This window comes from Cebidichthys violaceus, unplaced genomic scaffold (genome assembly GCF_023349555.1).
Source record: "Cebidichthys violaceus isolate CVI_PGR_0920_01 unplaced genomic scaffold, fCebVio1.0.p SCAF_30, whole genome shotgun sequence".
NCBI classification, from domain to species: Eukaryota; Metazoa; Chordata; class Actinopteri; order Perciformes; family Stichaeidae; genus Cebidichthys; species Cebidichthys violaceus.
Window position 1 is genome coordinate 1,592,012 of NW_027176484.1, and position 15,544 is coordinate 1,607,555.

The window sequence follows — 15,544 nt, forward strand, 5'->3', positions numbered from 1 at the left end:
TATCAAATACCTAAAATTAGCTGCCACAACATTAAAATGCCACCTTAATGTTTCAGTGCTAATTATATTATATTATATTATAATATATTATATATAATAATATCACTCACAGAGGGGTGAGCATCATTTTCTGCATAATGGGTATTTTAACCTTTTCATACTTTGAGAACCTTCAGTAGATAACACTTAGAGTAGAACTTTTACTTGTAATGCAGTATTTTAATATTTGTTGTATATTCAACAATCACATACGAATGTAATGTATATTGGGTTTTTAAATGTATAATGAAAGTAGCACTTTTTTTTTAATACAGTTTAAATTAATTTTGACAAATTATAATGCTCGTTTCACCAGACATTTCATTTCAATACGCTTATTTTGCATTCTTGCCAAGAATTAGATGAAAAGCAGTGGTGGAATGTACATTTATCATTCATTTTACTTCGCTTTAGTTGAAAAGTATTTTTACAGCGTAGTATTAGTACTTTTACTTCAGTAAAGGATCTGAATACGTCCTCCACCACTCCAAAATGATACCACTGTCACATCTGTCTGTTAAATATGAAGCTACATCCATCACACAGTTAGCTTAGCTTAGCATAAAGACTGGTAACAGGGGGAAACAGCTAGCCTGACTCGAATAAACGAATAAACTCATTATCCCAAAAAACTATTCCTTTATGATCAACATTAAGATCGCAGATGTGCAGCTTTCATTACCAACTAGATCCTGAGACACGGAACTCTTTGCTTTCTTCCGTCCTGTTTAAGTGTCAATAATACATAATCAATTTGACGTTAATACAGCAGCAAACAACTACTTGCTGTGTAAAGATATAGTGGAGTAAAGTCTACCTGGGTGATTCTCTGTCTCTCTCTCTCTGTGTTGTTATCAGAGCTTCTTTGTGCTTTGTTGACACAGTCGGGCCGGCCACGCATACTTTTATTGCCCCACTGGTTAGCTAACAGCCGCTGCTCTGCACTGCTGACAACCACCGTCCCAACAGACGGTTCCCTTTGACATAAACGCTGTTAGCTCAGTCCACACTGTTAGCGCTGTTAGCGCTGTTAGCACTGCTAGAGCTGTTAGCACTGTTAGCGCTGTTAGCGCTGTTAGCACTGCTAGAGCTGTTAGAGCTGTTAACGCTGCTAGGACTGCTAGAGCTGTTAGCGCTGCTAGCGCTGTTAGGACTGTTAGCGCTGTTAGCACTGTTAACTGCAAGCTGCCGGCTCAGCCGTCGCCATGTTGAGAGGCAATTGAAATACTCCCAATCTTGTTTATAGCACCTTTAAATTAAATTAATCTAAATGAAATTAAATCATTAATTAAGATGTGTGTCAGTCTGTTTTCCATCAAACAATAGTAATATTATCAGCTGCAGTAACCTAGTACAGTTATTGAAAATTCACTGAAAAATTCTGCTTATTGCTTTCAGAAATGTAGTTTGTTGCATTATGGATAAAATCCTCTCTCACAGTGTATTTAATGTTATGTTATGATAGTGACATATATTGTGATATTGTCACATTGTATTGTAAAATCTATCGAGAAGCAGTATAACATTTTTGTTCAGTTCATCTGTAATGTTTCTTTCTTTTTTTTACCACCTTCATGAAACTGAATCCTTGGATTGAAATGACCAGACGGCAGCAATAAACCACACCAAACACATTCATTTCAAACATTTCATTATTTTCTCCACATTAACTTCGAAACAACCTCATAAACCAAAGAGTAAGAAAGAGCATGCTCGGGCATGCAATGATGTCACAACATGATGATGCCACTGGGTGCGAAGTATAAAACATACAGTAGCAGAGAGTTTCTTTTTATATCATTCATAGACTCGGGGACGTTTCGGTAATCCACTGAGAGTTTTTAAAAGCTAGCGTTTATTTTACACCACTCTCCACGTCTCATCGTAGCCTTGTGTTGCTGGATTTAAAAGAGACGGGAGGGAGAAGAAACTCACAAACTGACACCAGATTGAGCAGGCTGAACAAACATGCTGAAAAAAATCTCATCCGGCCCAAAAAGAAGTGTCTGGAAATGACACCGTAGAAACTCCATTTTTTCCCCCTTTTTGACTGGTCCAAAAGGGGGACTGGGAGAGAGACAAAACAGTGCATGCCATTTCAGGGTGAAAGGGAGGTTTGTGTGTGTTGGGCAGGAACAGGAGTGTGGGGGTGGGGTTGGGGGGGGGGGGGGGGGGGGGGGGGTCACCTTTCTTAATGTTGAAAGTTACTCGTCTCCTCTTAGCCTGGGTGTGTTATTATCTCGGGTCGGGGGAGTTTTTAAAAAATAAATTTGAGACGGAAAATGAATAAATACGAGGCACTCAGCATTCTCTCTGTCTTGCAAACTGCAAAAAAGTAACAAACTTGAATAATAATGACACATACACATATATAGTAGAATTAGTGGTTATAACATAACAGTCTCAAGGCTGTACAAAGGGGCAAGGCTGAACCCTCCTCAGTATGTCAGCAGTTAAATGTGTATGTTGTTTTTTTGTTGTTTTTTTTGAAAATAATTTTGCGTGCGAATGTGTTTCACTTAACGATAAACTCAGGAAGTTCCTCGGGGTTTCCTCGACGTATGGGTGGTGTTGGTCGCTGTTGAATCTGATTCGCTCAGATTCTGTGATTTCTGATTGGACGTGAAGTGGGCGTGGCGGCTGATTTTTATTTATTTTTTTGAATTTTTTGAATTTGAATTTTTTCTTCCAAATCTCTGCCGGCACATACGCATCCTGTGTGCGACAGGAAGTGAAAACCGTGGATTGGCGTGCGCACAGAAATGAGGACGGAACAGTGATGTTAAAGGGATAGAAACCCCACACAGCCTCATGCAATGGTTGTGTGTGCAGCTCGTAGTGGAATAAAGAAAAGAATAATGACGGAGCCCTTTAAAATGGATCTACTCTTGCAGCATAGTTCTGTATGTAGCGCATAGTGCGAATAGGGGTTAGAGACTGACTGGTGGATGGGGGGGGGGGGGGGGTCAACAGGGGAAAGGGTTAAAAGGCAGAATGGGGGGGTTATTGTCTGTGGGATGGAGTGTGTGCCGAGCTCTTGGTTAGCATGTTTCTCATGATAACCAGGAAACAAGAGGTTGCTATATTTTCTTGTCTAGAATGATGGAAAAATGGGCTAAACTGCCTGTGACCATCTTCAGTCCATTTAACAGTACAGCTGATGGACACCCATGCACGCTAGTTTTAAAGCTGCACTCTTCTTCTTCTTCTTCTTCTTCTTCTTCTTTTTTTCTTACTTTCTTTTCTATGGTCGCAAAGCCTGAAGTAGCATAGCATCGGAAAAAGGAACGTCGCTTTCACAGGAACTGAAGCGGGCTTCAACAGAGGTGAAAAGACCGGTAGCAACAGTAGAAAGGCTCTCTGCTGTGTCCGTCACTCGGCCTGTGGGCTCCAGTCGAATAGGCAGAACGTCCGTCTCAGTAAGTAATAATATAATATACTGTAGTTATCAATAAGTCTTAGTAGATCATACCTGTATAAGCTTAAATAAAGAAGTGAATGAAAAGAATGGCTACTCCAATATTGAGTAAAATGACCATAACCACCAGGATAGAGCTGGAGCCCTGAAAGACAAGAGAGGAGAGAAGAAGAAGTTCAGTTAAGGGACGAACTCTCTCGATGGAGACAAAGGAAAGAAAAACAGACGAGAAAACAGACTCCACGATTTAAAACCACATTAGAACGAAAGTGATCAAGTATTGGTGGTAATAAATCCTTAATTCATAGATTAATTAAATCCTTTCTTTGTCCACAAATATCCACCAGACGAACAGACCACGTTATTTTGGAAATGTGAACCTTAGTACTGCACTTAAGTACAAATGTTTAGGTATTTTACTTGAGTATTTTAATGTTATGCTACGTTATACTTCTATTTCACTTCATCTCGGAGGAGAATGTTGCACTTTTTACTGCACTACTTTAATCTTACCGCTCGAGTTACTACTTTACTGATTAAGATCTTACAAACAAAAACGTGATTATTCTATCAAACATGATACTGTGCTGTAGATTAAACTATCCGGCAGTAGATAAAGTACTTCAGATCTGCTCCACCTCCCCTGGCTGTAATTAAAATGCTGCTCACGTGTTTAAGTAATCAGTAAAGTGTAGCACTTTTACTTGTAACACAGTATTTTTTTACACTATATTACTACATTAAAGGGGACATGTCATGCTCATTTCCAGGGTCACACTTGTATTTTAGGTGTCTACTAAAACATGTTTACATGCTTCAATGTTCAAACAACCCTTTATTTTTCTTACGCTGTCTGTCTGAATACACCTGAATTCACCCTTTGTCTGAAACGCTCCGTTTTAGCGCCTGTCTCTTTAAACCCGTCTCCCAGTCTGCTCCGATTGGTCGGCGTTTCCGCACCGGTTCGCCGGCGGCTGCGTAGTTGTCACATCACAAACCGTACGTAACGTCCCGACCGGCTCGTTCAAAGGCACAGTTTGTGACTCCGGGCTGTGTGTGTGTGTGTGTGTGTGTGTGCGTCACCGCATTCATGTAGCACCTAGACCTAGAAAATCTAACTTGCTTACAATGTGGTACCTTTAAGTAAAGATCTGAGTACTTCTCTCACCACTGAAGCTGCCAAGCAAAATGTGACGCCCGCAGACACACAATTTCAGACCGCAGGAGCATCTTTCCTCTCTCTGGATCCCCTTTTACAACTTTTATTTTAATGGTATCATCAGTTTGACTCCACACAGTCTCCTGGTTACCTTTAATACACTATGGCTTTATGTTACAGCCACCAATTTTAAATGATGTGTCTTCAGTTTGGTGTGGTTAACGGCTCTAAATACTACAGTACCCATGAGCCTTAGCAGGAGCCTTTGAAGAGGCCAGTCAGAGTCAAAACTACGAAACAGATTCAATACTTTTCGTCGTTGCAGTTGAGAACAAAACAAAAGCGAAATTTGTTAATCCTGGCTTTAAGCTTTAAAAAACTTGAGTTCAGGATTTTTCCGTTAAACTACATAAACACTACTTTGTACAACCTATTTTAAGCAACAGCTGTTGTGTTTCCAAAACAGCCAGAAGGAATAAGGAGGGATGGAATTAGTTTGACTGATATTGTTTGGTGCTTTCAGCTTGTGGTATGAACATTTTGATTTGTTATGAAGTATAAGCATCACCTCTTGCAGTACTCACATTACTCATCAGTGTACTATAATGTAGTTATCTTAAAGGAATCGTTCCACATTTTGGAAATACGATTATTTGTTTCCTTGATGAAAGTTGGATGAGACGTCGAAGTATGAGAGCTAGCAGGCAATTAGCTTAGCTTAGCATAAAGACTGGAAGCAGGGGGAAACTGCTAGCCTGGCCTGCTAATGCCTCTAATGATCGCTGATTGTATCTCACTTGTTTGGCAGAAATGTAAAGACGATAAGTTGTGGAAGCATCCAACTCTCGGCGTGAAAGCAAAAAAAAAGCACATTTCCAAAAAAAAAAAAAATCGCTAATTCAACTGTTAACTCTGGATTATGTAAAACGTGGATCTGCTCCGATCCAACACGTTGACTCACTGAGTTTGATTTGAGGGTGAGAAGCTCTCCTTCCTGCTCCAGAGTGATGGGCTGAGACTTGAGGGGCGGGGAGAGGGTGAGGTCCCTGTGCAGCGGCCACTCCTCTAGCTCCGCCCCCACATTCAGGTTGTCCAGCATCTGTACAGAGTCCATGGATCCCTCTCTGACGGGCCGGAGGGCCCGGGCTCGCAGCCGGTTGTTTATGGGGGCCGGGGACTCCGGGCCCAGCCCCCGAGACGTCTGCGAGTCCGGACACTGAAGCCTCATGTCCACCGTGTAGTCGTTCATCCTCTCCTCGTCCTGCTCCGTGAGGCGCGAGTGGGCGGGGCTCCACCTAAGGGTGCTTTCAGCAGTCCAGCCCCCGGTGAGGCCGTCCAGCCTTTGGTCGATTACAGCATGCTCGTTAAGCTTGTGGTTGGAGGGGTTGTGCTGCTTCGGATGGTGGTTGGAGTAGACATGCTCTCGGGGGTTGTAGCTAGAAGAGACGTGGTCCTTTGCATTGTGATTAGAGGAGATATAATCTTGGGGCTTGTGATTGGAAGAAGCATGCTCAGAAGTCTTGTGATTGGACATGTTATGTTCCAAGGCCTTGTGATTGGATAAAATGTGCACCTGCGGCTTGTAGTTGGAAGAGGCATGCTCGCAGGCCTTGTGATTGGTGGAAGAATGATCCCATGTTTTGTGATTGGAGGACGAGTACTCCCTCGACTTGTGATTGGAAGAGGCTTGCTTGGAGGGCTTTTGGTTGGAGAGGGAGTGCTCCCACGCTCTGTAGGAGGAGGCGTGCTCCCGGGACTTGTGATTGGACGAGGATTTCTCCCGGGGTTTGTGGTTGGACAAAGGTGCCTGCTCGTGGCCGTTAATTTGCCCCTCCTGCTCCTCCAGGAGGGAGGGCGTGGTGGAGCGGCTGCTGCCCCCGCGCTCCGGATACATGTCGTCGGTCCAATTGTTAGCCCCGCCCCTCGGCAGATCCACGCCCCGCCCCTCCACCAGCACCTGGATCTCGGCGGCGCCCTGATCGTCCACGGCGCTCTGGCGCATGAAGCAGGCGTTTCTGGGGCGATGGGCGTGCTTGTTCGGGCTGCGGGGGGGCGAGGTGGGCACGCTCAGCACGGGGCTGAGATCGGGCGTTATCACGGGCGGCGTGGTGTCCGGCGTGCACAGCTCCGGACTGTCTGTTCCCGTGGAGATCACGTCATGGTCTTTGTCCTTGGCGTCCTGGTGCTTGGGCCTCTGACACTCGAGCCCTACGAAAACAGCCGGAGAAGAACACACAGTGAAGTGATTTGGCACCATTCCATCCCCGAATCACCCAGTGTGTGTGTGTGTGTGTGTGTGTGTGTGTGTGTGTGTGTGTGTGTGTATTATCAGCATGCAGGGTAACAAAAGGAGAGCAAAGCTGCACACTAACTGGGTCTGTTGCTGTCACTGTTGGCTTAGAGAGGATTAACTAAGTGAATGCACTTGATTCTGTTTGAATTCTCAAAGGCTTTAAATCCTCCTGTAGTTTATTATGAGATCACATTGTTGGGTGTAAACACTGAGCCTACTGTAAATCCACACATTTGACATATTTTCTTTTAATAAATCCAAGTACTTATACACGTGAACGTAGATTTTAAATGGAGATAATGAGTGTGATTCCGTTATTTCCTCTTTTTTTTTTGTTTTGTATTCAGTCACGATTTATGACTAATTGTAACAACCCAGGTCTCTGGGGGGGGAAACGAAGCAACATAAAAGTGGGCAGAAATGGGCAAAAAAACTAAACAAAAAAACATGGAATAAAGGAACCAAGAAAAAGCAATGCTGTCATATCATGTTTCTACACAAACAGTAGAAACCTTTGTACAGGAACTTGATTATTTGTTGATCAATCGTTGCAGCTCTGCGGTGAGATTACATCGCCGGCGTATTATCAGCAAATAAGTATCTCAGTATCCAGCAATTTAAACTCTAGACAGACCAGCACTAGTGTTGGTTGTCAGACACCTGCAGTGGTGATTAAAATCATTAATAAATATATAAAAGTGGGCAGAAGTTTGGCAAAAAAAAAAAACAGAATAAAAGAGAAAAGAAATCATATTTCTTTACAAACAGTATTGTAATAATGTAAAGAAATAACTTTTGGGGAGGGACTTGTTTTAACTTGACTAGAGTATTGATAAGTTGATAAATCGACCAAGCGTTGCAGGTCTGCGGTGAGATTACATCACCAGTATATTAACAGCAAATCCATATATTCTTTGTATCCAGCAATTTGACTTTAATTATACCAGCACTAGTGTTGGTTATCAGGCACCTGTAGTGGAAATACAATTGGATTAATTAATAAATAAATCAGATAAATAAATACACAAATGATACAAATTAATCTGTTTGCTGACACAAGAATAACGTAGCAGCCATTAGTGCGGAGAGCGGGTTGTTCTCTTTAACCACAAGGTTCGATCCCCCGGCTCCTTCTGTCCACACGTCAAAGTGTCCTTGAGCAAGACGCACTGAACCCCAGGTTGCGTTTTGATGCAGCTCACTGCTCCGGATGCTTACAGGAGGTCACACGTCCACCCGTATTCACGCGTGGATTGTAATAAAGTGTAACAGCGGGGATTTCCAGTGTCGTCCGCTCACCGTTCCCGTAGATGTGGAAGGAGGGAGAGAGCTCCTTGGCAGCGATGCGGGCCAGTCGACACTCCTCCGTGGCCTTCTGGGCGACTCCTTCAGCGGCCTCCGCCTTCCCTCGAGCATGGCTCATCCTGAACAGGTGGAAACGCTTGCTTGTACTTTACTTGAGTATTTTCATTTTATGTAACTTCATATTTTTACTCTACTACATCTCAGCGGTACATCATTTTTTACTCCACCAGATGTATCCGTTTAGTCTTTTTTCATCCCCTTTCTGTCCAGTGAAAACCACGTATCCAGATGTGTTAATGAGAAAATCCTCCGACTTCTTCAGCTGAATAAACTCTTTGAAAAGCATCTTGGATCAGCTATAAAATGCATCATCACAAAGCTGAAACGGTACGTGGTTCCCACAGGACAGAGACGCTACAAACATATGATGATCTTATAGAATATGATGCATTCATGTACATTAAAGGAGTAAACCCGAGACATTGGTTTGTGATATTGTGCTGCATAAATAAAATAGAATTGAAAAGTGTGTTACCTCGACATGGCGATCTCCGCTTTCTGCTTGGAGATGTCTGAAGCCTTCTCCGCAGCCTCCACAGCCCGGTCCACCTTCTCTCTGATCTTACTGGCCCTCAGCGGGATCAGGTTCTTGCGTTTCCCGCTCACCAACGCGTTCTGCTTGTACTTCCCTTCCTCCTTGGTGCCGTCAGGGAAGGTGGTGCACCCGTACCCGTGCCTCTTGTTCCCCACCCACTCCCCTTCATAGTGCAGGCCGTCCGAGCGCCGGCTGACGCCCCAGCCGGCCCTCTGGTCGCTCCGCCACTCGCCAGCGTACATTTCAGTGACGGTGGCGTCCACGGGGGCGCCCTGTTCGCTCTCACTGGCGTTGGAGTGGATGTCGGATGCAGCAGAGCTGACGGTGCTCATGCCCGCCTCGCTGCAGAAGGAGCTCTGCTTGCTGAGCTGACTGGCCAGCGAGCTTTTGGACTCGGAGCGCCGCAGCTTCAGGCCGCTCAGGATGGACTGCCGGAAGCGGCCTTTCCTCTTCCTCTGGCGCTCGGCTTCACTGGGCGCCGTCAGAGCGAACCCACCCCGGCCCACGGGGCTCCCGGCCAGACCGGCCACCACCCCGTCCGTGGGCGTGATGGCGGTGCCGTCCTCCAGCACAGCCGGAGGGCCGTGGCTGTGCTCGGAGCGGAGGGAGTTTATGGATGTTCGCAGGGGGAAGAGGATGACGGCCGCCATGCCGTACGGCACACTCTGCCGCACGCCATAGCCATGACGCATCCCGCCCAGCCACTGGCCCTGGTAGGTTCCTGAGAGACAAACGGAGACATTGAGGGTCAGATTTATGTCCCTGTTTTTTAAACTTTGCACAGACATTCATTGTTCCCAGAATATGAATCCTTGTGAGTTTTGGTGGTTCCCTGACCAGCAGGTCAGAGTTTTTACTTACTACAGACATTCGTGTTTCCCAGAGGATGAATCGTAATTTAGTGATCGTCTGACTTTGCTACTTTTCTATAACTGTTGATTGGATTGCGGTGACATTTGACCAATATTCATGTTCCCCAGTGGATGAATCCTATTGTCTTTTCCTCTAGAGCACCACCATGAGGTTGACAATTTTAAGTGAAATATCTCAACAACTACTGAATGGATCGCCATTACACTTTGTGCAGACTTTCATGGTTCCCAAAAGATGAATCCTACTTAGTTTGGTGGTTTGCTGACCTTTTATTCAGCAACAACAGCAGGTCAGAGTTTTTACTTAAAATATCCCAAAATCCACCTAATGGATCGGCACTTGACCCATACAGACATTTATGTTTTCAAGATTATGTGTCGTAATTTAGTGACGTTCTGAGTTTCCTACATTTCTTTGACAACTGTTGAATGGATTGCAATGACATTTGTACGGACATTCATTTTCCCCAGAGGATGAATCCCCCTCACTTTTTCTCTTGCGCCACCATGAGGTTAACATTTGTAGTTTTAAGTGAAATATCTCAACGACTACCTGATGGATAGCCATGAAACTTTACACAGACATGCATGGTTCCCAGGAGATGAACCCTAATGGGTTTGGTGGTTGGGAGTCCTTGTAAAATATCTCAACATTCACCTGATGGATCGGCACAAGTCTCGTGCAGACAAATTCCCAGACAAATTGTCATCATTTAGTGAACTTTTTTGTACTTTACCTTGAGAACTATTGAATTGATTGCCATGACATTTTGCACTGACATTCATGTTCCCCAGGCGATGATTCCTACTAACTTTTCCCCAATATCACAATCATGAGGTTGACATTTGTAATTTTGAGTGAAATATCTCATCAACTGTAGGATGGATTGTCGTGAAATGTGGTTCAGACATTCATGTTCCCTTCAGGATGAATTGTATTAACTTTGGTACTGACTTTTCATCTAACGCCATCACTTTGTCCAATACTTTTGTTTGTGACTAAATACCTGCAAAACATCCCTTTCTTTTTGAATGTTAAAATTAAAATGTATTAAGTTAAATTCCATTATAAAGCTAGAGGAAAAGGCAGGCGATCACCAAGTCAGCGGGATTCTTCCTTTGTGGATTATTTTTACTCTACACCAGGAATAAGATCTTTGAAAATAATTCGGTGCCAAACGGAGGCATCTTGGCTCAACATTAAAACTGTGGAAAAGAACCACATGAACCCAGAATAACACCAGATACTTGGCGTTTCCTAGACTGCAGAAAAGTACATATGCACTTTCTAAAAACTGACCAAGAACTAGTAACCAGTGAATCTAACGTTGGAAGATTATAGAGACAAACCAACATACTATAAGAAGAAGAGAGGATAACTGTGTGTGATGTGTTCAGTAGTTTATTTAATTAAAGGGACGGGTGTGTAGGCCGTCCTCACCATATTAACACTACTTTAGGAGCAACGGAAGGCAGACGGTCTCTCGTTATCGTAGTTTCACAAGCGTGTCAGAGAACTACGGTGGCCTTCAGGTGACATAAAAAAGTAAAAGTCTCTCACTGGAGCCAGTGTTTGGTTTGTCCGTTCTGGGTCTCTGTAGAAACATGGCGGAGTCCGTGAACAGGACCTGATCACTATGTAAGCATGAAGGACTCATTCTATATTAGATATTTATATATTCATTATGTAAATATGTATTTGTATAAATATATTATAGTTGTTGGACCCTGGTCAGAGCTGGAAGATGCTACGCTATGATTGGCCAGTCTGCGTTCCAGGGGCGGGACTTAGCGAAGTGTCAATTGATTAATTGTTTCAGCTCAAACTGATTCTACAGTCAATCAAAAGAAAGGACAAATGTCATCATAAAGTTTAAAATGATCACAATATAAACATTTTAGACAGGAAGTAAAGTCATAATTTGTAAAACTAGATGGTTGAAATTGTATTATCAACGATACAAATTAGTTTTTGTTTAGGTAAAAGACAAAAGACAATATTTGGTTAGTATGAAATGCAACTCCAATCTGAACGTCCTGTGATGGAGCCTCCTGTCGTACAGTATATTGATTTTAATTTTCAATCTTTTTCATGCCAATTTTTCCAGATATTTTTTCTGCTCACAGCCCAAACTGACTGTCCGTCTCTGAGACTTCAGCATGTTGAATGTACTTCATTTCCTGTGGAGCCTCGCAGGTTTCATCGAGAATCAAAAATAACTCTTGTGCAAAAAAAAAAAAAAAAGCCAAAATCCAAAGGATAATGACATAATTTAAGAAAGACTGCATTAAACCCAATCAGCTCTTTTAGATCTGGTTGTCATGTTACTTTGGCCTCTCGGGGGCAGCAGCTGTAAACACAACATTTCGGTGTTATCACTTTAAAACTCATGCTGAACTAGTTAGCTCATTCACACATCCATCGGACACAGAACAGACTTAACTTGGGTTCGTGTTTGTGTCCACCAGATGAATGTGAGTCCAACACTATCTCTCTTCTAACTCTGTTTTTGGTCTCCACCAACTCGGGAATGAAAATATCTAAATGTCTCTTTTAGCTGCTAAATGTTCCACTTTTGTTCCCCAGCGAGTCTCTAACTGTGTCTGACTAGTGTACAATATTTATCAGGAGCTTTATTGTGAAAGCATGACTACTACAGTTTCTCAATGGTAGGTATGCCACTGTGCCTCTCCTGCTGATTTGTAATTAAGCCACACATGTGGTTAAACGTCAGTGACATTACGGATGTTTACAGCTGTTCTGTTCCGTTGGAGGGAAAGAGAACGCACCGGATAATTACAGCTTTGAGTGAGGCGATGAACTCGAGGAAACGACATAAATGTGGGCGTTTCCTCCGTCGCGCCGCTAAAGTCGGGGATTGACCGACACCACAGTGTCACGATCATCAGAGCGCTGTTTGTTTCGACAAATTCACACGAAGTTGCAGACAAGGAGCTTACAACTCCGAGTGGTTTAGAAGAAGAAAAAGATTCACTTACAAGTAAATCATCTGTGGCGTGGAGCAGAAAACACACGCTATCTTTGGAAAAACATTGTAATTTATTTGTTTTTGTTGACATGACGTCATCAGTTCATGTTAGTTTATAAGAGTGAAGTGATTTCATAATAGAAATCAGTGTTGTGTATGTAGTGTGGAGCTGGAGCTGTCCGTGGTGCTGAAATGATTCTCCCATGCTTACTCACTGTGACCCGGTTTAATGTATATGAATAATACATAGTTTAAATGTACTGTTATTATATAGGATGCTGTTAATGCAGTGAGTATATTTCAACCTCTCAAGAAAGCAAAATGTTCTTTTACAAAGATTTGTTTTTCTTCTGTTCCTGGAGCTGTTTCACCACGACTTTTGTTTTTTAATTGTTCAGCTTTGAGCAGAACCTCACGTTCTTTTTTTTTCTTTTTTTTGCACTGCATTGTGGGAGAAAAATGAAATATCTTTAGGACGCATATATCGTTTGAGTTTAATTCATTTTGTCACTCTTGTAGTGTGCAAGGCCGGATTACTGACCACTACCCCAAAATCCCCAAATTCAGTGTGATTAATTTAATTAATTCAAAATTTTAAGTCCTGAATATTCAGATTTGAGAATAATAATAATAGTCTATTGGTTTATTATTATCAATGCATTGATTTTAAGCGGTTTAATCAGGCCACGCTGGAGTTAACACACTATATGCAGTACTACGCTGTGTAGTACTGCATATAGTGTGGTTCTAGTATGTAGACTGGAACCGGGTCACGTACCGTAACTGTGCCACAACTCGATGCTACACATTGATTCTATACGCCGGCTTTGAGTGTGTAGTTGTGTTGTTTAGATCAAGTAAAGTCAACACAGTCAGAGCGCAGAATAAATAAAAACGCTTGTTTGTTATGTGCTGTTGAAGAAGACTGTTCTCCCACAATGCAATGCTGAAGGAAGTAGAGGAGCTACAAAACATCAAAACACACTTTAGATTGTAGTTAAACAACCAAAACATATGAAATCTATTTGACTTTTCTTTGGCCTAAGTTTAGTTTGATTGAGGTATAAAAAGTACTTAAAGAAAAGTAGCAATACTACAGTGTAGAAATAACTCAGTGTTAAGTAAATACAAAAATATTACCATCAAAATATACTTTAAGTACCAAAAGTAAAAGTGCTCATTATGCAGAATGGCCTATTTCAGAATAATACATGTTATATTATTGGATTCTAATTGTTAATGCTTTAATGTGTTTATTAATGCAATGTTTCAGCTGGTAAAGGTGGAACTAATTACTTTATAAACTGCTTAACTTAAAATAACGTATCATAATTTAATAGTTAATTTTATTTTCATAATAATAATCTGAATCTGCGAAGTAACTAGAGTTATCAAATACATGTAGTGGAGTAAAAAGTACAATAATTATAAAAGTATATAAAAGTATAATGAAGCAGTAAATGGAAAATACTCAAAGTACATCAAAATGGTACTGTACCTAAAGTAAATTAATTTTGTTATATTCTATTGTATTCTGTCTGTTGAGTATATAAACTGTATAGCATTAGTGTACACCGTTTACAAATACATCCTGTGGATACTGATGAGCCAAACTATTATTAATAGTTGTATTAGTCGTATTTACCGACATGTATTTTACTTGTTAAAGACTTTTAAGGCTCCACAAACTAAAAACAGTTGGTGTCCATCAGGAGCTGTCCGAGGTGCTGAAACCAAACATGGGCTGCCTGTCCCTCGTCGGACCTGTCTAAAATATGTTTCTATTTCAATTTTTAATAAGCACTTGCTGTGTTGACAGGCTTATGTGTGTGTGTGTGTGTGTGTGTGCAGAAAACAGCGTCCTGCACATTTATTGGGTTGTGGAAAATGTGTCAGCTCGTGCGTGCTTTATTCATCTGTCGGCGGTCTTCCACGTGAGCGGAAGAAAGCAGCAGAGCTGTCGCGTGACGCAGTCTTTTAAAAATGTTTTCCTCTCTTCACCGTCTTTCTTTTAGATTTTACTGTCTCACGTTAAAACAGCAGGTGTGACGATGTCAGCCTTAGTGCTCGCGTTGGGAGCCTCCACCTCCCGCTGAACAACCTCCACCTTCAATGCAGCACAGACACACACACACACACACACACACACACACACACACACACACACACACACACACACACACACACACACTGTGTTTTCATTCCACCTGCATCACTTATTGACCTGGCTTCCATCATCCGGGTCCCGGGCGGTGCAGGCCGGGGCAGCATCGGTTATCAAACGGCCTAGATTTACAGAATGAGACTGGCGGAGGCAGAGAGCCAATCGGAGAGAGGCAGAAGAAGAGCCGCGAGCTGGTCCCTGGTGACATGCTGACCTGCTGTCTCCACGTTACCATGGCGACAGAGGGTGTGATGCAGAGGGGGGGGGGGCGGCAAAGGTGTGTTTTTTGTTAATCTGTGCGCGTCTAAACAGACGAAGTGTTGGGACTTCAACATGGTTTGATTTCTAATATTAGAAACACACGCCCCCTTTCTCCAACATCCACGGCCTGCTGTTATAATAAAGATAATGATGATGATGATGATGAAGGCCAGTCAGTTGGCCAAAGACCACAGACCTCCTGTCTGACTGTGAGATGATGGGCACTGAAGCAAGGCAACTAGACTGAAAGAGACGTGGCTGTGCTGTTAGTAGTCATTGTGTCTCTTTGTAGTCATTGTGTGTCTCCTTGTAGTCATCTTGTCTCTTTGTGGTCATTGTGTGTCTCCTTGTAGTCATCTTGTCTCTTTGTGGTCATTGTGTGTCTCCTTGTAGTCATCTTGTCTCTTTGTAGTCATTGTGTGTCTCCTTGTAGTCATCTTGTCTCTTT

General features: G+C 42.6%; 1 protein-coding gene across 1 annotated transcript in view; it reads right to left on the reverse strand.

Annotated features, from left to right (window-relative positions):
* Positions 1–1,583: 1,583 nt before the first annotated feature.
* Positions 1,584–15,544, reverse strand: part of jph3a (junctophilin 3a) — a 16,524-nt gene continuing 2,563 nt past the window's right edge. The window contains exons 2-5 of the mRNA XM_068724405.1: positions 8,750–9,530; positions 8,209–8,333; positions 5,578–6,824; positions 1,584–3,602 (exon numbers count right to left, since the gene is read on the reverse strand). Coding sequence (XP_068580506.1) covers positions 3,522–3,602; positions 5,578–6,824; positions 8,209–8,333; positions 8,750–9,530 — 2,234 coding nt within the window. The 3' untranslated portion in view covers positions 1,584–3,521. The remainder of the gene's footprint in view (positions 3,603–5,577; positions 6,825–8,208; positions 8,334–8,749; positions 9,531–15,544) is intronic.